This window comes from Triticum urartu, chromosome 1 (assembly GCF_003073215.2).
Source record: "Triticum urartu cultivar G1812 chromosome 1, Tu2.1, whole genome shotgun sequence".
In the NCBI taxonomy this organism is placed as follows: domain Eukaryota; kingdom Viridiplantae; phylum Streptophyta; class Magnoliopsida; order Poales; family Poaceae; genus Triticum; species Triticum urartu.
In genome coordinates this window covers 450,805,317-450,831,276 of record NC_053022.1, presented here as the reverse complement: position 1 = coordinate 450,831,276, position 25,960 = coordinate 450,805,317, and the positions used below count along the sequence as shown (strand labels likewise).

The window sequence follows — 25,960 nt, the reverse complement described above, 5'->3', positions numbered from 1 at the left end:
CTCACGGGCGACGCAGTGAAGGCTGGGCGGCGCGTCCCTCGGCCGCCATGCAATGACGCCACGCGTAACGAGCCGGCCAAGCCTACCACGCGGCGTCTCCGCCTATAAAAGCCGACTGCAAGCGCGCCGGAGAGACTCACCCCGATCATCCACCGACGACGCGCTCATTTCTCCCCCTTTCCTTCTCTCGCCGAGCGTTTCCCAGGCGACGGCACGGCGGCGAACGGATTCGGGCGCCGTCATCTGCGCGAGGACGAGGCTCGCCTCCTTTTCGAGGCCGAGTACCCGGTCCCGCCGGACATGCGGGTGCCCGGGGCTTGGAGGATCAGCGTCGGCGGCGTGCCAGTGCCACCACCACCCACCGGGGCGACGCGGCGCGCGGAGATCGCACGCATCAGCGCGTCCCTGCCGCGGGCGGCGAGGGAGGGGCCACGGTACGTCCCCGACAGCCCGCTCTGGGAGCCCTACTTCCGCCGCCGTCACGCCGAGCAGCTCGAGGCCACCAACGGCGTCGTGCCCTCCGGCAGGCTCAACTCTGATGGCCGGCGCCGGTGGTGGGGCGTGCCCGGCCGCACGTTGGAGGCCGTCCTCGAGTACATCGAGGGCGGCAACACGCCGCGCCTCGAGTACCCCGCTCCCCCGTCCTTCTCACGCCGCCGGGGAAGCTCCTGGACACCGAGGCGCATGGAGACCGGGGCGTCCTTCTCCTCGTGCGACGGCTCTTCCTGCCTCCACCTCCGCCCCGTCAAGCCGGAGCCCGAGGACACGCCTGTCAGCGCGCGTACCCGCAGCTCCGGCGCCCTCGTCGAGCCCAAGGTGGAGTCCAGCCTCCCCCCGGAGTACGAGGAGATAGCCCGGCGCGACTTCTCCGACGAGGACGCCATGCGGTGGTCGCGCGACGACTACGTGCGCGAGGAGATGGTCCGGCAGCGCCGGGCCCTGAAGGAGATCGCCGCCCGCAAACGTGGGCGCAAGGACGAGGACGGTGTCGTCGTCCTCGATAGCTCCGACGACGACGCCCCCGGACCGTCCAACCCGCCGCGTCAACCGTGGGAGGGATGCAGCAGGGACGGCGGAGGCGTAGGCGGGGGCGACGACGACGACGACGACGAGGGCGGTGACTACACGCGGTTCTACAGCCTCCTCGGCATGTAGAACCGCGTGGGCGGGCAGCGAGGGAGACGGCGGGGGTAGCCCGCGGTAGTTTTTTTTCTTTTTTTTGTAAAATATGTTTAAATTTGAACGAAATCGCCCGTATTTGTGTTGTGTTTGCGCTGAATTTGAATATTTTAAAAATCCGTGGGGGGCACGACTGGGGGCATCACGCCCTCAATGCGCGATTTAGCGCCGGTGCGCCTTCGGGAGGCGATTTTTTGCCCCTCCTGAAGGGCCAACGGCTGGAAATGCCCTAAGAACCGTGGAGCATGTGCTTCGGTCTCGGATGCTTCCCATTTCAAAGTAGACGGCTCTGGGATATGTGCGAATCTGTGAGATTAATTGTCTTTTCAAGGGACTGAGATAAGTGTTGGTTTTACCGGGGTTGTTATGGTTTTTATAATCCTTGAAGCAAGCAGAGTCCTTAGCAATGCTATGTTTTTTGTTCATTCAGTCCATCTCCAAATTAGTGTTGAAACCAGAACCCATGAGTAATATTGTGTTTCCCTTTTTTTTCTCTAAGTAAGGTATTTTTTTTCATATCTTTGTACAATATATGTCACCTTAAGAAAAATCGATGCAGGGGGAGCATTGTTTTCAGTAGGAAAAAGGCCCTTCATTCCTAAGGACAAACTCTTCGCCTATAGCGAGATTTGGGACAAAATCGCCTCACTAGCTCCAACATGGCCCACCCACTAGCTCCAACATGGGCCACCCACTTACTGTTTAAATAAATAATATAGTTTATTTCTTATTTTTCTGCGATGATAAATAATGTACTTTACTATGAACCCTTACCATGAAATGCCCATCCATTATAAATAACAGAGATATTCATGTATTTGAAAGGAGACGTTTGTAAAAAAAAGGTGAACACAAACATAACAGAGAATGGTTTTTTAATAAATGTAAAAGTGAAAATAAAAACAATATTGAAAAGATAAACAAACCCAAAAAAAACAGAAACTGGAACATAAATCGGCCTATGTAGTGTAGATATAAGGTTAACCCTACGCCATCAAGGTTTGGGCCTCTGGCTGCAGGATATTCTATGCTTGAAACTGCAGCTCCCACATCAAGGTGGCGTACTCGACGTGTTTCTAAAGAAAAAACTAGTACTCGACGTTTTTTCCTTCTGAACAAGAACTAGTGCTAGTGCTCGACGTTGGTGGCAGGGTCACCGCTACGCAGGCCGCAGACTTGAAGCTAGTGTTGTATCTTATTCTCCCCAAAGGAACCAATTATGGAAGCTGCATCAAAGCCATTTTTTAGATACACAATACTCCCTCCATCCAGGTTTATAGGTGTCTAATGAAAATTTAGTATTCCAAATATATGCATGCTGCTCTTTAAAGTTCATGGTAAGGGTTTCATTTAAAGTTCCAAAAGTACATTAACACAAAATAGGTACATTTAAAGTTCATTTAAATAAATAATGTACTTTAGTATTGATGTTCCTAAAGTTCATTTAAATAAATAATATACTTTAGTATAAACCCTTACCATGACATTTAGTATTAATTATAAAACTGTATTTCTTTTACAGTTCCTAACACAAAATAAGTAGTGTCACGCGATTGAAGTACATTAAACTGTTGCCGCATGCAAAATTGTAGGAAAATATAGGCAGAAGACATCAATTAACAAAGACAGCAAATACCTCGCAAAAAAAGACAGCAATAACACGAAAATGTATTAAAAAAATCTTATTCTAAGATGGGATGAATTAATGAATTAGTATTACCATAAACGAAAAAAATGAAAAGGAAAATAGTACTTCAAACAAATTATGACAAAACTTGCACACTGATTACATAGAAGTTGCACGATTCCGTAAGACGTAAGAACACCATATATTTGTGTAACTCTCGGACAACAACAAGATTTACACACACATTGTATAGAACTTTCATCTACGCGTCCATGTTCTATACTCGGTATTCAAACAACAAACATAAAATTTTCTAGGGAAGATGATTTAAGGGTATTATTATTAACCTAGAAAGGAATGAAAAAGAAACTTAAAATAATTGTCGACAAAAAATGTGCACATAATTTCCAAAGAAATTGAGGTATTTCACAATATTTAAAGAAACTAAGCACGTTGTGCAATTTTCAGATATGTCCCTAATTGAGTGTATATGTCTATGTTATACCCAGTGTTGATGTTCAAAATTATTCGTCTCTCTTAGCACGTTGAAAATGAACTCTTTTTTGCTCATCGTCGAAATGGAATGCAAAAGGCAGACCAAATACTAGCAGAAGGAAAAATGACTTACACAAAATAGTTTTTTTAACAGTACACCAATGACGTATCGTATTTTTATAGAAGATTGAAGATTAATTACAAGAAGCATGCCCCGGATACGAACATTCAGGCAGACGCGAGGCCATCGCCTTACACCAACTCCAAACTAGGAACGTTAAGCTAACTCCTCACAAATTGTTGTAAACCACCAAAACCAACACCCGCTTTCCTCCACTCAGCAACCTCATCCAGCACGTCGGTGACATTTGTTGCGTCACTCTATTAAACACTCTAACATTACACTCCTTCCATAAAGATCAAGCCATGGCCAATGTGTCAGAAGCCTCTCCTATCTGTGCCCATGAAGTTTCTCCTCTCCCTGAAGACCTGAACCACCGGTCAGCGGTCGTGTCCATTGATCCGTAGGGGGTCCCACACCTTATGACACACTTTCGAGCATATACGCACTTGGACGGAATATGTTTGACGTTGTCCTCGTCTTGCAGACTCGTAAAACACGCGGATGACTGGTCCTGCAAGCCATGCCTCGCCCGTCGGTCCGACATCCAAAGCCTGTGCTTCACTGTAAGACACACAAATACTGCACGAAATAGTAATTCATGCAACTTACACATAGCAAAAATGAAAAAAAAATTAGAGGACTCTCCTTTTCCTAAGTCCCTGGCCTCAACATCTGGCCGTTTGGCTTGTTGACATGGACGTGCAAGGACTGCGGGCGCCTTAAATGGTGCATTGCGCCGCTCGAATCTTTCAGCGGACACGTTTACGCGCGTCGATCGCGCTGGAGTAGTTAACAACACGCCACACGCCATGGCGCGAGACTTGGAGGGCGCGGCACTCCTCCTCGCCGCCTCGGGTCAACGCTCAACTCCCGGCGCGCGCTGTGGGCTGTGGCGATCTTGTTTATCTAGAGCAGAATTTCGCGGCAGGCGGCCGTCACTCGTCAGCGCGGTGCGTGAGAGAGACGCCACTCCCCTTCCCTTCGCATATGGCGTCGTCGGATGGACCTCGTCGTCGGCGGCGGGGCAAGAAGAGCGAAGCCAAAAACAACAAGAAGAAAGAGGCCGGACCGACGACCGTGGAGGACCTCCCCGACCACCTCTTCGAGCTCATCCTCCTCCGCCTCGGCCCGTCGCCATGCCTCGTCCGCGCCGCGGCCGCCTGCAAGCGGTGGTGCCGCGTCGTCGGGAACCCCGGCTTCCTCGCCCGCTTCGGCCCGGTCCACGAGCAGGCCCCGTACGTCGGCGACTACCACACCGTCCAGGGCGGCGAGCCCCTCTTCGTCCCCTCCTCGCCGGTCGTCGTCGACCGCAGCCGCTTCTCCCTCGAGTTCCTCCCGGAGAGCGGATCGTGGGAGATCGCGGACAGCCGCGGCAGCCTCCTCCTCCTCACCAAGAAGAGGGCGCCGCAGAGCTGGCGCGACTACAGTCGCCGTGTCCGCCACTACCCCGACCTTATGGTATGCGAGCCGCTCACCGGGCTCTACCAGGGGATCCTCTGGCCGGAGGATCTGGACGGAACCGGCCGCCTCGGCGTGTTCCTGCTTGACGGCGACGACGCGGACCGCCGCGTCAGCACGTCCAACTTCAGGGTCCTTGCGGCCGTCGACGATGCCATGGCATGTGTGTTCTCCACGGGCAGGGATGGCGGCTGGCGCATTATTTACAGCGAGATCACCAGCCACGTCGAGCTCCCAAAGCTCGGCCCCGAAAATTTCGTAGGGCGCGCAAACGGCACTCTGTACTGGGGAATTGACGGATGCGCCACCGCCGTTCTTGCCCTTGACGAGGCCACCGCGGAGTTCTCGCTCGCCGCATTCCCGGAGACCGTCTGGGGGCCGTCGCACATACGGACCTCGCGGATCGTCGGCGGCGAGGACGGCACGCTGCGCGTCATCCGCCTCATAGGCAACGACCTCAAGGTCTTCGCACGGCGGCATCCGGGCAGTGACGAAGATGAGTGGCTGCTGGAGATGCAGCTGGAGTTGCCGGAGGCCACCCTTAGGCTGCCGGGGCGCGAGGAGCACTTCTTCCGGCAACAAGCCATGGTTGTTGCGGCGAATACCAGATACGTCCTGCTGACACCGAGCGAGAAGGCGTGGTTGTTCTCTGTTGAGCTGGACACGATGCGAGTGGAGCGCGAGCACGAGAGAAACAAGTACGCCGGAGAAGCGTACCCGTGCAAGTTGCCGTGGCCGCCGGCCTTGACTGATCATGGCAGGGAGAGGAGGTGATGATGATGATGCCTGATTGTCATGGCTGCCGACTTTGTCATCATAGCAGACTAGCAGAGAGGAGGTGATGACGTCCCTGATCGTGTATCAAAATTTCAAAAGGTTATCCGTTTCGTCGTATCTGGAACAGATTTGCACTATTTGTATTAAAAAAATCCGTCCCGTGTTTTTGCTTCACTCTGTTCTTTGGGCCAGCCGATTTGTTATTGGGCTGAAACGCATTTCGTGTTGCCTGTTTGTATGCATTTTTTGCTTCTCTTTTTTTAAGTCTGTTTATAGGGGTATATTCAGGATGTTGGATGAGTGTAAAATGTATACATGCAATTACTATATAACATGTGTATAAATTGTAGTATAGTGCGAAAATTACACTACTATATGTTTATTCTTTGTACATATTAAAAAGTCCCAAGTTGTGCGGAAGTTTTTTAAAGTGTTTGTTTCATTCTTCTATCTTCTTAAAGGGTAATACTAATGACGCTAATTCATTCTACCTCTTCATTTTCTTAAGTGTTGGTATCATTTTCTTTCTTCCATAAGGCCATAAGGGTAATATCAATGCCACTAATTTATTTCTTTTAGTTCACTTATTTTTTTCAAAGTGCCACTATTATATGTATTCTTGCATATTATAAAAACATAATTTATGCGTAAATCATGTGCAAAATTTTTCATTATTTGCTTAATATTTTTTTTTGCATTTTTCTTCCTTCTTAAAGGGTAATACCAAAGCCACTAATTCATTCTTCCTTAGAAAATTTCATTACAATACTTTGATTTTATTTTAGTATTTTTTTCTATCTTCTTAAAGGTCAAAATATTATTATTTTTTCCTTTCAAACTTCATAATTTTGAATTTTTAAGTTTTTGCTTCATTGTAAATATCAGACGGAAACCAATATTCGGTGGAAACCGGTGAAAAACCAGAAGAAAAGATATTTTGAAGTTCAATTTTTTTTTTGAAAAAAAATACAGGATGTTAAGAGGATGATGTTTTATTGCCACACAAAATTTCAAGTTGAAACACATTAAGAGATGTGAGCTATGAAAAATACAAAATCAGCGTTAAATAGTTCTGAATAGTAATGTCACTATTTAGGGCTGAATTTTTCTTTTTCATAGCTCACATCTTGTAATGTTTTTCAACTTGAAACTTTGTGTAGCAATAAAACATCATCTTCTCAACACCCCACATTTTTTTATATTTTTTTGAAACTTTAAAATATGGTTTCCACAAAATTTTCATTGAATATTGGTTTCCATATGATATTCTACCTTATTCTTAAATGGTACTCCCTCCGTCCTATAATATAAGAGTGCTTTTGACATATGTAGTGTCAAAAATGCTCTTATATTATGGGACGGAGGGAGTAATACCAATGCCACGAATTCATTATTCCTTAAAAAACTTCATTTAATTGATTTGATTATTTTCTTCATTTTCTCTTTTTTAAAATGGTAATACCAATGTCACTAATTCATTCATCCATATAAAACTTCATTATTTTGATTTTGTTTTGGTTTTTGTTTCATTTTCTTTCTTCTTAAATGATAATACCAATGTCACTAAAAATCATTCCTTAGGAAACTTGTATTTTTTGAAAATCCACTATTATATGATTATTCTTGCATACTATAAAGAAACACAATTTCTGTGTGAATTTTTTCATTGTTTGTTTTTTTATTTTCTTTCCTCTTGAAGGGTAATACCAATAGCACTAAATCATTTTTCTTTAGAAAACATCATTATTTTCATTATGTTTTAGTTTTTGTTTCATTTTCTTGTTTAACTGTGATACCAATGACACTAATCATTCCATCTTAGAAAATTTCATTTTTGCGAAATTCAATTATTATATGTTTAATCTTGATTATTATAAAAAAACACAATTTATGTGCAAATTTTGACATTATTTGTTTTAATTTTTACTCTCTTTTTCTTTAACCGTAATACGAGTGCCACTAATTCATTCCTTCTTAGGAAAGTTCTTTTTGTGAAAAATTCGCTATTACATGCTTATTCTTGCATATAATAAAAAGTACAATCTTTTTGTAAACTAGTTGCGAATTTTGTCACTGTTTATCTTAGTTTTGTTTTATTTTCTTGTTCTTAAATGGTATTACCAATGCAGATAATTAGTTCTCTCAATAAAACTTCATTATTTGTTTTTAATATTTATTTCCTTTTCTTTCTTCCTTAAGGGTAATACTGATGTCAATAATTCATTCCTTCTTATGAAACTTCTTTTTGGTGGAAGTTTCATTATTATATGCTTATACTTGCATATTATAGAATAGTGCAATTTCTATGTAAATTGTGTGCAAATTCTATCAATTTTTTTTGAAAATTTCACTATATGCTTATTCATGAATATATGAAGAAGTACATTGTTTGTACACAGTGTGCAAATTTTTCAATGTTTGTTTTAGTTTTTTACACTTTCTTTCTTCTTAAAGTGTAATACCAATGCTACTAATTTCTTACTTCCTTAGGAGTAATACCACGGCCACTAACTCATTCCTTCTTAGGGAACTTTATTTTTATGTGGAAATTCCATTATTATATGCTTATACTTGCATCTTATAAAATAGAGCTCTTATTTTAGTTTATTTCTTACTTAAGGGTAATTCCAATGCCACCGATTCATTCCTTCTAGGAATTCGTTTTTCATGAATTTCACTCTTACATTCTTATTCTTGCATATTAAACACACACACACACATACACACACACAAAGGTAAATTAACTGGGGCACCTAGGTGCCTGGGCACCTAGAGCATTAGCCGTTGGATCAATGGATGATCCTGCCTATGCGTATCGGGTTTCGATTGCTACACCCGTTAACAACATTCATTAGTCATTCTTAAATATTGCATGCGTCCCAATTCTGGTCCATTCTCACCTTCCAAATATTATTGCATGAGCGTGATTTGTTCCTTTCCATAATTTTTCGCATTATGTTGTTGCCCTTTAATTCGATTCTTTCCAAAATATGAAAGATGCCGTCTAATTTGATTGTTTACCAGAAATAGGAGCCCACGTACCTTCCATCATTTGGCTAGCCATTAAAACTTGACCAAAACCAAGCACACATTTGCATACCTACGTGATTCATCTCTGCCTCGTCCTTCTTCTATACGAGCATACCCCGCATGGCCATGGTTGCCATTGTCACCGTCACGGTCGCTGATGGGGCTCCCAGGTTGTTCATCTCTCTATTACATCTATAGCAATTTACCTATTTCATTTTCAACTACAGGTATCTCCACCTCTTTGTCACACTCTTTTACCTTTCCATGCACACGACCATGATCGAGGAATACACCATGGAGACTATGACCGCCCGGACAACTGAGCTACCACCTCGAGGAACATACCTGATGTGACCTTTTTCTCTCTTGATGTTAGTCAAAGTTATGGTCGTGCGAGGTATGTAGGATTCATGTACTTTGTGCAGAATAGTTCTGTGAAACCTGAGACTTGAAGTGTATGTTGTAATTCGCAAACCTTGTCTCATCTACAAATCTCAGCCATGTGCTTGTAGTTTTTGACTTATACGAATAGCTCCTATAGCAAGGTACGTGTTGTTTTTCTCATAAATGTATAATGGTGAGGATACTTCAATATATCTGGTAATTTTTTCTCTCATTTTCCTTTGTGTTCAAAGCTTTTTTTGTTCATCTAATTGGATATCGTTGCATTTTTATTTCTTTTTCAGTTAACTTTATCATGGCTCTCTTGTGATACATCTACAAAAAAATGATCTATATGACACAGAGCTGCCGAGCTAATGCTGAGATGTGCTGGATGGTTGACAATGAAGGCTTTGCGTGACAATGTCGGACACAATCAGTATGCGAGAGAAGCGAATGAGGATACATGCGACTTAATTGTATACTTCTTCGTTTTTGATCCTGCATCCGTAGTTGCAATTTCGAGTGTGATAGCAAATGTTAGTCATGAAAATCGGGATGTAATATGGTTGCGAATAGGATTTAAGAGATACATGTGTATCAAATGATAAGTGATCTCCTTTTATCTTTTATCTCTAATTGTGTGCTGGAACATGTAATTTGGGTTGTAATGACACACATTTTGTTCAACACTCTCAGGTATTTTTAAAATTTTGAATATTAAAATGAGTCACATTGTCATACTTTTGTTCAGGATATATAAAAGGGACCATATATTAAGAAAATTACCATACTGATTTTGGGTATTATTTCTAGGATATATATAGAGCATGATGGTACCCCTGTCAGACAGATATAGTTGCACAACCTAATACCTAACCATCACACCGTATTCTACTTTCTAAATTTTGTAACAGAAATGACAAATCACATTTTATTACACCCATTTTTCCAAGAAATTGGGTACCCACCGATGTGGCATAAGGCCTAAAAGTATAGTTGTACACTCCCTAACCTATTCAAATTTTAATACAATAGGTATCAGTTGCCTGTATTAGATACACATGGTGTCGTATAGCTAATGTGTGATACTCACGGTGTCATATGCCCAACGACCATACTCAAAGTCTCCTAATAATATAAAAAAGTTACTTGTTGGGTATTCTATAGGTATCTTGTACACTGACCACTACTAGGAAAAGGCATGCTAGTGGCGCACCTGTTTTAGCTACTAATGGCGCACTACAGGTGCGCCACTAGCATCACGTGCCATTACTAACAATTTTTATTCAAATTCTTTTTCAAAAAAAATTCAAATTTTATTCTTAATCTCGAGGCACTATGGCTTAATCTCAGGTCAATATGCTTAATATCAAGTCAAATCGCACTCTGTGGTTAGACTTTCGAAAGGTCACCCATCCTCACACCACTTTAGCCTGAGCACGCTTAACTTCGCAGTTCTATCCAACCCCTGCACCAGCTCACTTCACAGCCACTTGTTGATATATATATCATATCAATCTTATTAAACCTTGTTGATGTCTAGGACTTTGTTCATGTTCATGAGTGTGATGAAATTTTGAAAAAATATTTCAAACTTCCCGGTCATATTACGTATCATATTTTGAAAAAAAATCCATTTTTTAAACCAATTTTTTTCTGTTACTAGTGGCGCACCTATCAAATGGTGTGTCACTAGTAAGTTTGAATTTTTTTTCATTTCCCCCTCTAGATCTTAAAAGCCCCGTATCTTTTGTTCTGTTAGGTTTTTGGGGATTTTGAAGATGTTGAACAAAGTTCCCCCGGTTCAATTTGTATGTAACTTTTCAAGTAGATGATTTTTCATATAAAGAACTTTTTAATCTGAGTTCGTATGCAAAAGTTATGCCCATTTTACTAAATTCCAGAGAGATTTTGCAAATAAAGTCGAAATTCATATTTGTAAATTTTCCCAACAACTAGACCACATATCACATGAGAAACTTATTTTCTTTTATTTTTTTGACATCCCCAGCATTTTCTTTTATTTTTTAAAAACTGAAAAAGGCGGTCCACAGAGGGGGTGCATTTAGCACCAGGGTTACTAACGACGCACCTGATGTGTTGTGCGTCATTAATAGTTTTGAAAAAAAATTGTTAGTAATGGCGCACTGTCCACTGGTGCGCCATTACTAACATTTTTTTTAATTTTTTCTTCAAAACTACTAATGCCACACGGTGGATGTGGTGCGCCATTACTATGTCAACTAGTAATTGCGCACTATCCCATGATGCTCCATTACTAACAATTTTTTTCTTCAAAACTACTAATGGCGCACCACACACCAGGTATATTACTAATGACGCACCTGTATCTGGTTAGCAGTGGCGCACCACGTACACGATGCGCCATTAATGTCCATATCATCTATAACCCTTTTTCTAGTAGTGGACACACTGGTACAAAGCCTTTTCAATTTCCTAAAACAGTATGGATGCACCGCATTTTCATACGGCTTATTTTCATGGGTATCTCATACCCAACAATGAATGTAGTAGAGAAAATACCATCTAATTGTTCTTTTTACTTTTACTTTCATTTGGGTATATGTGGTACCCACGACCAAACTATATAATGAGAACAAATTGGTGCGCCATATATTATTACACGCAATCATCAAACTACACTGCATTATTTACTTTTTCCTTATGTGCACACGACCATAATTGACATACGTAGATTTTTTGTACAAATTTAAAAGGCATATACCAACAATCTTACTATGACATCCCTAAGTTCATATAGTCAACTTATAATCCACCAAATTTTGTGAGTATGTAGTACACAAGATGCATACCTACATGGTTGTTTTATAGTAATAGGTATTAGATACCTCCAATTTTAAATGATTATCGTTGAGAGATACCTACACAACACCATGCAAATTATTAAACAATGCCTACCCACATAGCACAACCTATGGGGGTATAATACTTCCACCCGTGGTGATCTTTAGTTATTCACGCAACGTAATTTCGTAAAGCTTGCTTTTCATCCAAAATTGACAATAATGTACACGAGCAGATACATGGTTCCATTTTATTAGAATTACGATAATGATCTTTATGATTCCCTACTCTATTTTTCTTTTCCATCGGAATGGCTCTACGTCCAACAAGATATTCACCCAACGCAATTTCGTAAAGCTTGCTTTTCATCCAAAATTGACAATAATGTACACGAGCAGATACATGGTTCCATTTTATTAGAATTACGATAATGATCTTTATGATTCCCTACTCTATTTTTCTTTTCCATCGGAATGGCTCTACGTCCAACAAGATATTCACCCAACGCAATTTCGTAAAGCTTGCTTTTCATCCAAAATTGACAATAATGTACACGAGCAGATACATGGTTCCATTTTATTAGAATTACGATAATGATCTTTATGATTCCCTACTCTATTTTTCTTTTCCATCGGAATGGCTCTACATCCAACAAGATTTGTATTACATGTATATGATACATGGATCGAACGGACACAAATTTTTTAGCTAAATGAGTTGGATGGTGCTGGTAGTGTGTCAAATGGGCGCCGTACTAGATTCGCCATATGTATATCACAACTATTTTTGCATATACCCTAGAGATATAACCACTAATCTAACTAAAGAATATATTATATTCCTTGCAGAAAAAATTAGATCTTATATGGTATTGGCCACGTTAATATAAACTAACATCAACACAAGAATTATATAACATTTAATCACACATTGATTTCCTAGAAAATATCTAATTGATGTGGTAGAAATCGATTTATTGCGGAGCAATTAGTCATGCACAATCAAAAGAAAACCTATAAAATGGTACGTACTAAAACACTGGGCATTGTATACCTAAGAAGACACACTGTTGCTACTTAATACTAACAGCGCCACAAAGATCTTTATGATTTCACATGCATTTCCTTTTTGCATAACACTATGCAAAGATCATGTTAGTCGAGTGTCATCATTTTGCCAAGTGTTTTGAGTTTAAAACCCAGCCAGCAGGAACTTGGTGAACTTGCATTTCGCCGAGTATCATCCTTTTTCCTTGTTGAGTATCTGTGATCTCGGTAGTGCTTGTCTTATTCCATCCAGTAAAATTTATATTTCACATTTCCTAATCATTTTCGTATCTCTAATAAATGTTTTTAATATACCCTGAAGATTTAGCCACTAGTGCAATTAAAGATCATCTTTATGATATACCCACGTCTATAGAATAAATGACATTCAATGATTAATTTTTTTTACAAAAATTCATAATGATAAAATAACTTTACATTTTAATTTGCACCTATCATAGGTACATACCCACACGACCAGACTAACAAATGTAGAGATATTTTTTAAATTTATTTTGTGCGGGAGATATTTTTTTATTATAGGTATATACCTACATGACCAAGACTAATAAAATAAATAACATTCAACAAATGATAATTGTTTTACAGAAATTCGTAATTATGAAATACCTTTATATTTTAACTTGTGCCTATCATACATGTCAATAGGTATGGAAAATCATTTCAGTTCGAAATGTTCAAACAATGGACCATTAATTACACGCGCATCTTTGGATGGTATTTAATTGACTAGTTATACCTTTCCATAATTGACACGCCATGCAAAACTATTTGGAAGGTATGATGGAAAATTATTTTCATCGGCTTGATTTGTTCAAACAATGTCCCGTTGATGACATCCACATCTTTGGAAAGTATTTCATTGCCATCATATCCCCTTTCCATAATGTCCACGCCATGCAAAATTCTTTGTAAGGTATTTAATTGGCGGATATCAATTACTTTTGGAATGTTCGAACGGGGTATGCATGACAAACACACAAATGGAAACTTATTTCTTAAACGATGAGATATAATTCAAAATATTAACCTATTTTTTAACGGGTCAGACCCAATAACTCATCTATACATAATAAAAAAGATGATACGATTCGATCTAACGGCAACTAGGCAAGGTGCCTAGGCACCTAGGTGTCCCATATATATATATATATATATATATAATATACATAAACACTATTCTGATCACGGGATCAAAATAATATTCTGATCACAACCTGACCTGCCCCGCTAGTAGTACGTTGAACTTCACTATGAACTAGGTTGAACTTCCGCCAACATTGCCCAAATGGGGCTTGCGATATATCGTTGGAAAGCTATGGAGACCAATATCATGACCCAACTTAATTTTTTGGCAAAATATAAGCGGTTTAAGAGCAGTTTTGAAAACCGTTTTTTCTTCGCACAAAAAACGTGAATCGTATTTTCGATCGCATTTCTAAACGGTTTATCGAAATGAGGCATATAATATGGCGTTGGAAAGCTGCTTCAAAACCGCTCCTTCCACATGTTGAAAGTTTTCTCTAATTCCCTATGGTTAAAGAGTAATTTGAAAAAACGTAAAATTTCGTAAACCGAACAGCTGAGTTCATTTTTTCGATGTCTTTTCTAAACGGCTAATCCAATGGAGGCATATGATACGGCGTTGGAAAGCTTATGAAAATGCGCTACTTTTTCATCTTGAATGTTTTTTTTCTAATTTTGAATGGTTTAACAGTAATTTAGAAAATGGTCCAAGTCCTACCGAGTTCGTATTTCGAGCTAATTTTTTAACCGTACATCCGAATGCAGCAAATGATATGGCGTTGGAAAGCTTGAACAAATGCGAAACTTTTTGGTATGTATTGTTTCTCCCAATTCTTTACGGTTTTAAGTCAGTTTCGAAAATGGCGAAAAACATATTTTCGCCGTAATTTCTACAAACTTTATCGGAATGGGGCAAATAATATACCGCTGAAAAGCTACGAAAAATGCGAAACATTTTCATGTTGATGGTTTTCTCTGATTCCTAGCCGTTTTCAAGTAATTTCGAAAATGGCGGGATCATGCGTTCTGTCTTTATCGCGAAACAGATTCTTCAAATATGTACCACATGAACAACTTGAACTTCTCAGCGTGTGTGCTTGAACTTCACTCTGTTTTTCACGGGATTTTTTTGCTCTCAGCTCTCCATCCACTACTCGTAACTTTCCATCCACTCATTCAAATTGAGCAAGTGATATACCGATGGAAACTGTTGTAAACACGCAACTTTCATGTCTTGATCATTTTTTCATACTCGCGACGATTTTAAAAGTTTTTCATCTGATATTCATTCAGTGTAGTAGGTGAACTTCCACTCTTTTCACGTTGAACTTCTGTGACGTATTTTTTGTTTGTAATTTTCTCATCCAATCGTCAAGTGTTACACAAATGGTAATCCTTTTGTATAAACCACTCCCACAATAATTTTTTAACTTTCTCCGACGGAGGACTTGAACTTATAACAATAATCAAAATTAGTCTTTGCTTTTTTATTCTTTTTAATACCAAATGCACACAGTGTAGTACGTGAACTTCTGGCAGTTATCAATGTGAACTTATCTCGGTTACATGAAAATATATGAGTTTTTTTATGAATATTAATTTGAATTTCTTAATCTTTTTTATGAAATTTTAAAGCGCTCAACTATTAAAAGTTGAACTTCTTGTTATTTAATTTTTGAACTTCTTTTTTCCAATCTTTAATAACGAGGAAAATCTGAGTTTTTCTATAATCATCGAACTTCTCCATCTTTTTAATATGGACTTCCTGGTTTTATTTCTTAATCTTTTTTATGAAATTTTGAAGCGCTCTATTATTAAAAGTTGAACTTCTTGTTATTTAATTTTTGAACTTTTTGTTTCCATTCTTTAATAACAAGGAGAAACCTTTCCTTTTAATTCATTTTTCTCATATTAAAAACACACCATGTAGTACATTAACTATTTCCATTTTTATAATTTGAATTTTTTATTTTCTTTTCAAAATCAAATTGCTCCCAAATAATAACTGAACTTCTTTGTGGATTGAGAGAATTATTTTAAAACACAAAAAAAATTGTGTGGTTTTGAACATGGAAATACAAGGTGAACCCCTCTTAGAAATTTTTTTGAACTTCCCTTGACATAGCACTTGAACATATTCCAACAAACATTTTAAGTTTTTATTTTTCTATACTTGTATTCTCACCTGAAATGCATTCCTTGTCGTACTTGAACTTCTCGTTGTTTTAACTATGAACTTCTATCACATTTTTGTGTATGCGTCGAACTACACGCAATTGAAGGTTGGACGTCATGTTTTTCCATTTTTAAAACATGTAATTAGACGTCGAACGTCTCGCAATATAAATTCTAAACTGTGCACGAAGGTGCACGTGAACTTCTTGCGAGAAATCTAAGTTTTTTATACACTTCGAACTTCTCTGTTATTTTAATTTCAACTTCTTAGTCATATTTCTTAGAAAGGAAATATCTTTTTAAATAAGCATCAAACATTTTTTTTGTAAATTGAACTTCATACTTTTATTTTTCCTTACAAAAAGTAATAATTTTAGTTCCCGTATACATCGAACTACTCCTCTTTTTTAATTTGAACTTCGTCATTTTTATTCTTTAGTAACATGGAAAATCTGAGTTTTTCTTATAAATATCGAACTGCTCTATTTTTTTAATTGGACTTCTTGGTTTGTAAACATCAATCTACTCTATTTTTAGTTCTTTAAAAACTTGATTTTTTTTCACTTCACAAAAAAATGTATTGTGAATTCCCTCTATTTTTTAAATTGAACAAGAAAATCCATTTATTGTAAATTTTATATTTGCTTCATTATTTTTCGAACTTCTTCGTTTTATTCTTTGATAATGTGGAAACCCTTAGGTTTTATAAACACCGGACTGCTCCATGTTTTTAATTTGGACTTCTTGATTTTATTCTATTGACATGGTTTAATTTGGACTTCTTGATTTTATTCTATTGGCATGGTTTAGTTTAAATTTAAACTAAAACACACGATAATTATTATGGGTACAAGGGAGTAGCATATTTTGAACTTCTCATATTGTTTACAACGTATGCATGAATGATCATATGTTGGTGTGGGTGGACGCCCCAAGTCCTCTCTGGACAATGCATAAGTTTTCCAATGTAATTTCCTTTTGCTATGGAAGTAAGCAATAACAGTAGGAGCTATTTTTTTCCATATGTTGTCATTTTCCCAAAATGAACATTCATAGTAACAATGACCTTCCAACGTAAATGTGTTTGACCTTCTTTCTAATTGCTCTGAAATTATTGTTTAGTTGAACTCTCTGCAAAAAATTATTGTGCTGTACGTTGCAAACTAAAATAAAAAATTCAGTTATAATAACCAATAACTACAAACTTATAGGGGGACAACAGTTATTAGCCAAATGGATAAAGTAAAATGCGCACAGACCAAGTGCAACAATTAGAAGGTTAATACATTTTGGCTACACAGACTTCATGCAGCCAAAATGTAGCTTTTTCAGAGGACAAACACAAGAAGAGGAACTAATAGTATAACTTTTCAGGAGGAGGTTGTGGCTTTCATGGAGGATGTGCGTTCATCTATGCTGAAATACATAACAGTATAATTTTTGCCTACATACTCCAGTGACCAGTTATATCTGGCGTTGGACTCGTCTTTGGACTTCGGCACATAGTTTGTTCAAATAATTGCCATGGGGTTATAATTTGGGGGACATCATATGGGCTGTAATTTTGTTTCAGTTGTTTTTAGTTGTTCTCTTTTCATATATGTTCTAATTGTCAGTACCTTTACTGGCAAAGAGAGATTGTACAATCATATATACATGTACGGCTGTACCACAAACAAATACAACAAGACGATGATCCGTTCTCCTGGTCAGTTAACTGGTTTACGAATGTATGATTTGCTAGTGGTTTCTTACAGTAAACATGTATCAATTTGCACTGAAGTTCACACAAAGGGCTGTACTAGAGGCAGTATCTATGTTTGAGAATGATCTGCAGAAAAAGGAGGTACACCACGTTTTCTTACTGAAGTACATATAATCCATGGCGATTAAAGTTAAACACATGCCCTTGATGCTTAAATGAAACAGAAAAAATGTAGATTCTGCTATCTATAGAGAGAAAGAAAGGGATGAAAAAGAAGAACAGAACAAAAAGAAAAGAGATATCCCAAAGAGGATCAGCAGCAGCATGGCATTGTCTACTGGTGCAAGCAAGGAAGCATGCTTTGGCAAAAACAAAAGCAACATTGATGCCAAAAGCCAGCACCATCACCGCTACACCCGTCTTGCAGAAACGTATGGCTGCTCCAGCTCTATGACATGAAACAGTAAAGTTTCTTTTTGTCTTAACCAAGATGATCGAGTGATATATAGCCGCCCGGGACTGGATTTCTTGGGGACATCATTTCTTATCGCTACAAGTGTTCTTCCCTGCTTCTTGGAGACAGCTCCAGAGGTACCACAATTGCACATACTACATTTTAATCCATGTTTTCTCATTGGTTTTTCACAGCTTCAGATGAGGATTTAGGAGATCCGACCTCTTTACTTTTGTAGGGAGTGCAGACATCTACAGCTGATGGGTTGGACATATTTGTTTCTCATGACTTTCCGTCCCACCTGGAAGTGATTTTCTCTGAAGTTCAATATGTCCTGGGAACCTATATCGCACCACCTGGTTAGTTCCTCCATCAGACATATAGAAGTGTCATTCAAGTGTAGTTTTTTCAGAGGACAAACACAGAAACTAATGCTCAGAGAAGGTCAAATCCTTCTGCACCAAGAGTTCAGAGAAGCAATGGAGGGTGAATACCTGCATGACGATAGAGGCATCGGGAGGAAGGAGGTCCCAACACCGTCCACCATCAATCTGTGTTGGGCGGTGCGCTGGTCTCATCGGAGCAGATGTTGCCGGGATTGTCGGCGTCGAGGAGCAGGTGTGCCGCGACGATTGGGGGCTGATGGCGCAGGGTCGTAGCCGTACGTGTGGACGGTCCGGTGCTAGAGGAACGGTTGGCGGCCGGCGCCCGTTCCCTAGGAGGTTGGGTCTCGGCGGCGAAGGATTGGGGTGGCGGTCGCCCGGGGTGATTGGAAACAACGGCGCAGCGGGGCGTGCGGGCGGCGGCAGCGGCGCACAGGGACGGGCGGGAGGGCGGCGGCGACGGGGCGCTGGGACGGGCGGGCGGCGACGGCGGCGCACAGTGGGCTGGTGGCGGCGACATCGAAGGATGTGGGAAGGATCGGGGTTGGGTTAGTTTCTTTTTTTTTCTTTTCTGTGGAGTTCGAGAGGTCCTCGCTCGCGCCCTATATAGGCGTTGTGATCCAAATAACTATTCTAATCCCAGGATTAGAATAGTGTTGTCCTATATATATAGTGTTACTATTCATCAACCAGGGTGCAGAATAAGTTATTCTTCACCCGAGGTAATCTTACGATCATTTCATAATTAAATTACATTTCGAATTCAGATAGTTACATTCCTATTGATTCACTACGTAAAATTTGACATAAGAAAATAAAAATATAGGTCATAAGACAAGAAAATTTGCAGTTTATGTGTATTTTAGACTATATTTTTATGTTTGTAATTTTACATAACATAAAATATTTTTTACGGCGATTATATATTTTCTTACGGTCCCTTTTTGCGTCGGAAATAAGACAAAACTTACGGAACGTAAATTTACGGTGCATTGATAGTAAAATAGAAGGGGGTGAAGAATAACTATGCCTCACCTAGGGTGACGAATAGCGCGACCCTATATATATATATATATATATATATATATATATATATATATATAGCCGGTCTATTATGATAATATTATCAGAATAGTTATTCTGATAACACTTCCGCACTGCACGCTCAATGCAAGGGCATGTCATTGTTTGAACCAAGTGTGCTGCAGTACTCACATGAGTGAACTTCGTGTCGTAAAAAACTGTACGCAGTGTTTTTCCGGTACTGTTTTCGCTCTAGTTTTTTAACCGTTTATCGGAACGAGACGTATAATATATCGTTGGAAAGCTATGGATTAGGCGCAACTTCTCTATGTTGAACACTTTTCGAGATTCCTTACGGTTTAGGAGTAGTTTTGAAAATGGTGCGGCGGATGACGAGTGGCAGCGAGCGTTTTTTCGTGTTTTTTTATAAACCGCTCATCGGAATAAGGCAAACGATACGCCGTTGGATAGATATCGTCGAGGCGCATCTTTTTCATATCTATTATTTTCTCTAATTCGTTACGGTTTAAGAGCAGTTTCGAATTTATTAAATCGCGGAATTCTGTTTTTTGAAATTTTTGAAATTTTCGGTATTGTTTTCGCTCCAATTTTCTAACCGTTTGTCGAAACGAGGCATGTAATATGTCGTTGGAAAGCTATGGGCGAAGCGCAACTTTAATACGTTGAAATGTTTTTGAGATTCCTTATGGTTTTAAGTTAATTTTGAAAACCGTGCGGCGGACGACGTGTGGCAGCGGCCGTTTTTCGCGAAATTTTCACAAACCGCTAGTCGAAATGATTCAAATGATATGCCGTCGGAAAGATATCGATGAGGTGCAACTTTTTCATGTAGAACACTTCCGCTAATTCCTTATGGTTTAAGAGCAGTTTTGATTTTTACAAAAATGCGGACACTCTGTTTTTTACGACACCCAAATCGTCGTGTGCACTGCATCAGACAAATGAGTGCACTACTTTAGATTAAAAATGCACTGCGTCTAACAGACTGAAAATTGTCAAGCGTACACGACGAACGAAGTGCACTGCTTTGAGACAGATGAGTGCATTGCTTCAGACCGAAACCGCACTGCATCAAAACGGACTGAAAATCGTCATGTGTACACGACAACGAAGTGCACTGCATCAGATGGATCAGTGCACTGCTTCAGACCGAAACCACACTGCATCAAACGAAGTAAAAATCATTGTGTGTACGTGAAAACGAAGTGCACTGCAACTCCCAATGCAATTTTAGATGCAATCTTACTTTCGTGTGCACTGCAATAAGGGAACCACAAACTTTTTAACAATGAACTACAATAATTTTGAAAAATGTACTTCTTCGGTTCACCGAGCGCATTGCTTTTTACAAAGAAAGATTTTACAAAGAAAAAATAGAGTGTTCTGCACTGCTGGGAAGTTTTTCTTTTCTTTTTTCCATTCATGTGTTCTACACTAGACGAGTAGTTGTATGCATACGGTTTCCCCTAATTTTTAATAGGTGTCCGTTCTGCACTGCACGAACCAGTCTAGCGCACTACGGAAGGTGCACATGTGCACTGCATGAACAATACAAATATACTGAAAACACACATTATTGGCGCGCGTCGGTGCCGAAGGAAGCGAAGGAACTGCAGGGCAACCGATGGAACTTCGAGCCGCACGGTTCTCTCGCCGGCCACGGCAAAAAATCGAAAAAACCCGCTGGCTGGAGCTTCATCTGCTGTCGATGTGGACTGTGAGGCCCCCGCTGCTAGGGATGCAGTGGAGGAGATGGGTGGACTGCACGCGCACAACCGAGCTGCAACGGACGGCAAAAACTGAAACACAAAAAGTCAAAAACTATCAAATTGGTTCATTTTCATACACAAAGAACAGAAGGAAAAATAGTGAGCTGCACATAGTCAGCGATTGCCCCACGTGCGTCCTCTGTGTGGACTACAAGAGAAATTCTGCGCCGAGCCGCCAGACGCTTTGCCCCGGCAGAGCGACCATGACCTGAGGCAGCGGCAAGCCGCCCCTGACCACCGCGGGAGGCATGGGCTGCGGCGGCGACCTGCAGGAGGGGAAGGAGACCAGCAACCTGCCGTTTGACCTTCCTCGCGTGGGATCCCAAGAAAGATGGGGAGGAAGGCAGAAGGTAGCCGGCGGCGGCACTGTTGCGCTCGAGCTCCGTGAAGAGAGGAGGCGAACCTGCGGGATCTGCCCCCTGAGCACCATCCATTAACCTCCACTCCCATGGCAGCGCGGCGATGTGGATGTGGGAGTTGCTCGTCGGGGAAATACAGTGTGGTTGCCGGCCGGATCCAGCCGGTTTTGTGCGTGTTGGAGGTGGGGTGGCTGGGGCGGCGCTCGCGGGGAAGGTGGTCGGGGCGGGGGTGCAGCAACGCTGGGACAGTGGGCTGCGGCGGGGCGAAGGTGCGGTGAGATGGTGCACCACGGCGGGGCGGGACGTTTGGCGGGCGGCGGAGCGGGATGTGGTGGGGCGAGGGCGGCCGGTCGCATTTTCTGGTGGGGGAGGGGGGTGGGCCACCGGGGGATCCGCGGCGCGCGGAGGCCGTTGGCCGGCCGGGGTCGCGGCATGAGGGGGTTGGGGGAAGGTGTGGCAGGTGGACTTGTGGATCGGGGGAGGAAGGTGGAGGGGATCGGGGGAAGAAGGTGGAGAAGAGAGAGTGGTGAGTGGGGTGGGCCGGTGGGGTTGGTTTTCGTCTGTGTCGTCGCCGGGTGTTATCAGAATAAGGAGGTGGTGTTATTAGAATCACACTTTTAAGGGTGTTATTAGAATAGACCCACCATATATATATATTATGAGCATTTTGTTATTGTTTGTTTTTTCTTTCTTCTTAATGAGTAATACCAAGGCCACTATTCTATCCTTCTTTAGAAGATATCACTATTTTATTTTAATTTAATTTTTATTCCATTTTTCTTCATAGAAAACTGCATACATTATAGGATGCCTACACTTTTGTTCATCGTCCTCATGCGAAGAATAGTTGATTAAGTTTGTATATATTCATAGACCTCGTATGGTAACTAAGTTGGATCGATCGCAGAAAATGTGTAGGCATATAATAGTGGTACATATGTATTGAGGAAAGAAAGAGAAGACCACCTCCACGTGCTCGCCAGGCCGGGCTCGAGCATGGGCAATCGCCTCTGGTTCTCCTATATATACGGCTTACCTGTCATGGCCAAAGACATATCGAAACAAGTTAGGTTTTTGTCTGATCTCACAATTTGCGTCGTCATCGTAGTCTACTCCGCCCGAACATCGGCGTTCACCGCCGAGCGGGACACTAGGTCTCCGAAACCCTTCGTCCTTGTGATTCTACACAGGGAAAGGACATATTAAATTTTTGGGAAGTGCTTTGCATACTCTGTCAGCACAGGTCGTCTTCCACCAAAGATCAGGCGATGTTGCGCCCGTCGTCACCAACGTTTGTTGTGACCAGTCATCACCAACATCAACTCTGCAACAAACCATGGCTACTTAATCTACGAATGATCAGTATGTGGGATGTGAACTGTGATCTGATCATGTCTCTAATTATGATAGATGTTACATGTGCGATGCTGTTGCTCAGTTATTCTAGAATGCTAGATTGTTGTATGTTAATAATAGTTTAATCATGATTTATATTATGAAATTAATCATGAAATTGACTAACTTTCCAGCCGTACAATCCTCTTGGCCTGCCGGAGTGCCTCCGCGGCCAACACCTGCCCCGACGGAAAGCAGGACATGGACGACTATCGACGAAATCAGGGGAATGAGAGAACGAAAAAAGGACACCAACGGCTTGATTAATAGTATCGTCCGTCTCTCTCTGTCTTTCAGTTTCTGGGCTAGGGATTAGCCCTCCCCCTCTCCGCCTAGCGCGCACTGCCGCTCGCCACTCCGGCGGCGGTGTCCACCCTCCCTCGCCGCTGGTCGCTTCGGCCCCGGCGTCCACCCTCCTCCCGGTGCTGGTCACTCTAACCCCGGCGTCCACCTCCCCTGTCCGGCACCCTTCCCCCTCGCAGGTCGCCAGATCTGGACCATGGCCAACAGCCCCCTCTCCGTCACCTCCACCTTCAGGCCCTCCAGGGAGCGGCCAGTCGTCTCGGGCCTGGGCATCTCCTCCAGCTCCGAGGCTTCAGGAGCGCATGGACCCGCGGCTCCACCGCTTGGGCCGGATGCGCCGGCTGCGGTGGGGACATGGGAGCAACCTCGACCTTCCAGGAAGGAGATGTGGAGGCGCCGCCAAACCTCAAGCGCGAGCGCTAGCCCTCACCGCGGGCAGCCTGCGGCTCGCGAACGCCGGCAGGCCTTGCCGGAGATGGATGGATTATGCTACAAGTGCTTTGAGGAAGGGCACTTCAAGAAAGACTGTACCAACCAAGTCTTCTGTTTTCGCTGCAAGCTGCCAGGCCATGAGTCCAAGGATTGCAAGAGGCCGAGGAGTCCCTAGCCGGAGGAGGAGCTTCGGAGGATGACGGCGACCAAGGTTGCGCGCAAGGCGGCGCCACCCCGTGCTCTAGGTGGTGGCCCTTCCAGGGTGTCGCCGCCTCCACCATCTGTGGCTGTTGCTCCTGTCGCTTGGCCAAGTCTCTGCGTTCCGCGTCTTGAGCATTCACCGTCTGAAGACATCAGATCGCATGAGCTCTAGGTCGTTTGACGCACCGGGAGCATGGAAGACCTCGAGAGGAGGCTGCAGTTTGCCATGGTGGCGTACGCTGGTGGGGCTCGGCACGACATCAGGCCGGAGTTCATTCTGCAAGCCCTGGAGGCAGTGGTTGGCGTCGAGCCAGAGTGGATATCGGTGCACTGCTTCAGGCCAGAAGATTTCTTGGTGGTTTTGCCACGCCAGGAGCATCGCGGTTTGGTAGCGGCGGCGCTGTTCATTGAGTTTCAGGGAGTCCGCCTCTTCTTCAGGCAGTGGAATCGGCAAGCGCAAGTTGTGCATTTGCAGCAAAGTTACAAGGTGTCGCTCGTGATGGAGGGAATTCTGCCGCATGCTTGGGAGCGTGAGGTTGTGGAAGATCTACTGGGCACTTCTTGCCTGGTGGATATGGTGGCGCCGGAGTCCAGCTCGCGTCGGGACCTGTCAGCGTTCAAGCTCACAGCCTGGACGGCAGAGCCGGATTCAATTCCCTCGCTCCGATGGCTGGCAATTCCAAAGCCAGGGCTGGTGTCGCCTCTGACGATGCCGCCAATGCTGCAATACAAAGTGCTAATTCATCTGGATTCTGTGGTGGATTACAACAATTGGGATGAGCCATTATTCCCGGGAGTTCCATCCGGAAGCGATCAAAGTGGGGTGCCATCAGATGGGAGAATCAGCGGTGATGCTGCGCCTGCTGTTGTTCCTCGGCGCTTGCCATGGCGGTTTGGCACACGGGACTCTCGCGGACAAGGGGTGGCCAGCTCGAACGGTGCACCTCCATGCACGCCGGGTGCCGCTGGTGACAATTGGCGCCTCCCGCCAATGGAAGCAAGGACGATGGTGACAGCTGGAGGTGCCGTCATGCCGATAAGAGATAGGTTGTCTGTCAGGATTTCTACTTTTGACCGGCTGTCCACACAGTGTGGGGAGGCTTTGGTCGCGGTGGGGCGAGAAAATTTGAACCCGAGGCCTGGGATCGAGGAGACCGACGCACGCCAGCCAATCAACGACGCAGTGGTGGATCGCTTGATTGCTCCAAATGATGACCCGTGCCTGCCAGGGGGACCCAACGATGCTTCGACACCGCATGAGACAGAGCCTCCATGCGGTCAAAGCCGGACTGATAGGGCGGCAGATGCTCCGGGAAAAGAGACCAATCATGATGCAATTATCCCCACGGGAGAGGTGGCCATTGATAATCCGCCACATTGCCCAATCATTGAGCATGCACAGCCAGAACCAGTGCGCGTGGAGGAACCAACGATGCTTGCGATTGAGCCTCCACAGCTAGTGCCACGCATGCAGCCTGATGTGGGTACAGAGGATAAGCATATTGAAATGGTTGGCATGGAGCGGAGCGCATGTGCAGAGAAGGAACATGACAAAGAGAGAGAAACAACGCATGTCGATCAGGATTGCGACCAGGAGGGTGGTGCTGCTTCCAAGGACGATGGTGGACCCAACACAGAAATCCCTGGCGAGCCGACAAGAGAAAATACCCTGTCTACTCCCGAGGAAGTGCAGCCACAACCAATAGAGGTCGAGGGCATGCTGGCCTGTGATTCACTGCATGGCACC

General features: G+C 42.7%; 2 protein-coding genes across 2 annotated transcripts; one reads left to right on the top strand and one right to left on the bottom strand.

Annotated features, from left to right (window-relative positions):
* The first annotated feature begins 4,276 nt into the window (after positions 1-4,276).
* Positions 4,277-5,987, top strand: LOC125535402. The gene has a single exon (XM_048698458.1). The coding sequence runs from the start codon at positions 4,413-4,415 to the stop codon at positions 5,655-5,657; it is 1,245 nt and encodes a 414-aa protein (XP_048554415.1). The 5' UTR covers positions 4,277-4,412; the 3' UTR covers positions 5,658-5,987.
* A 15,046-nt stretch (positions 5,988-21,033) lies between these two features.
* Positions 21,034-23,480, bottom strand: LOC125532904 (extensin-like). Its single transcript, XM_048696768.1, has 3 exons — positions 23,405-23,480; positions 21,927-22,442; positions 21,034-21,553 (listed from the first exon to the last, which is right to left on the bottom strand). Exons 1-3 carry the CDS (start codon positions 23,478-23,480, stop codon positions 21,450-21,452), a joined length of 696 nt encoding a protein of 231 aa, XP_048552725.1. The 3' UTR covers positions 21,034-21,449.
* Between the last annotated feature and the right edge of the window lie 2,480 nt (positions 23,481-25,960).

Bases quoted from the DNA above. Each gene is read 5' to 3' on its own strand.
- LOC125535402 (XM_048698458.1), top strand. From the start codon at position 4,413: ATGGCGTCGTCGGATGGACCTCGTCGTCGGCGGCGGGGCAAGAAGAGC.
- LOC125532904 (XM_048696768.1), bottom strand. From the start codon at position 23,480: ATGTCCTGCTTTCCGTCGGGGCAGGTGTTGGCCGCGGAGGCACTCCGG. The intron at 22,443-23,404 runs GTTAGTCAATTT...GCGACGACACAG, and splicing joins GAGGATTGTACGGCTGGAAA to ACGAAAACCAACCCCACCGG. The intron at 21,554-21,926 runs GTTCGCCTCCTC...TTTGTGTTTCAG, and splicing joins TCAGGGGGCAGATCCCGCAG to TTTTTGCCGTCCGTTGCAGC.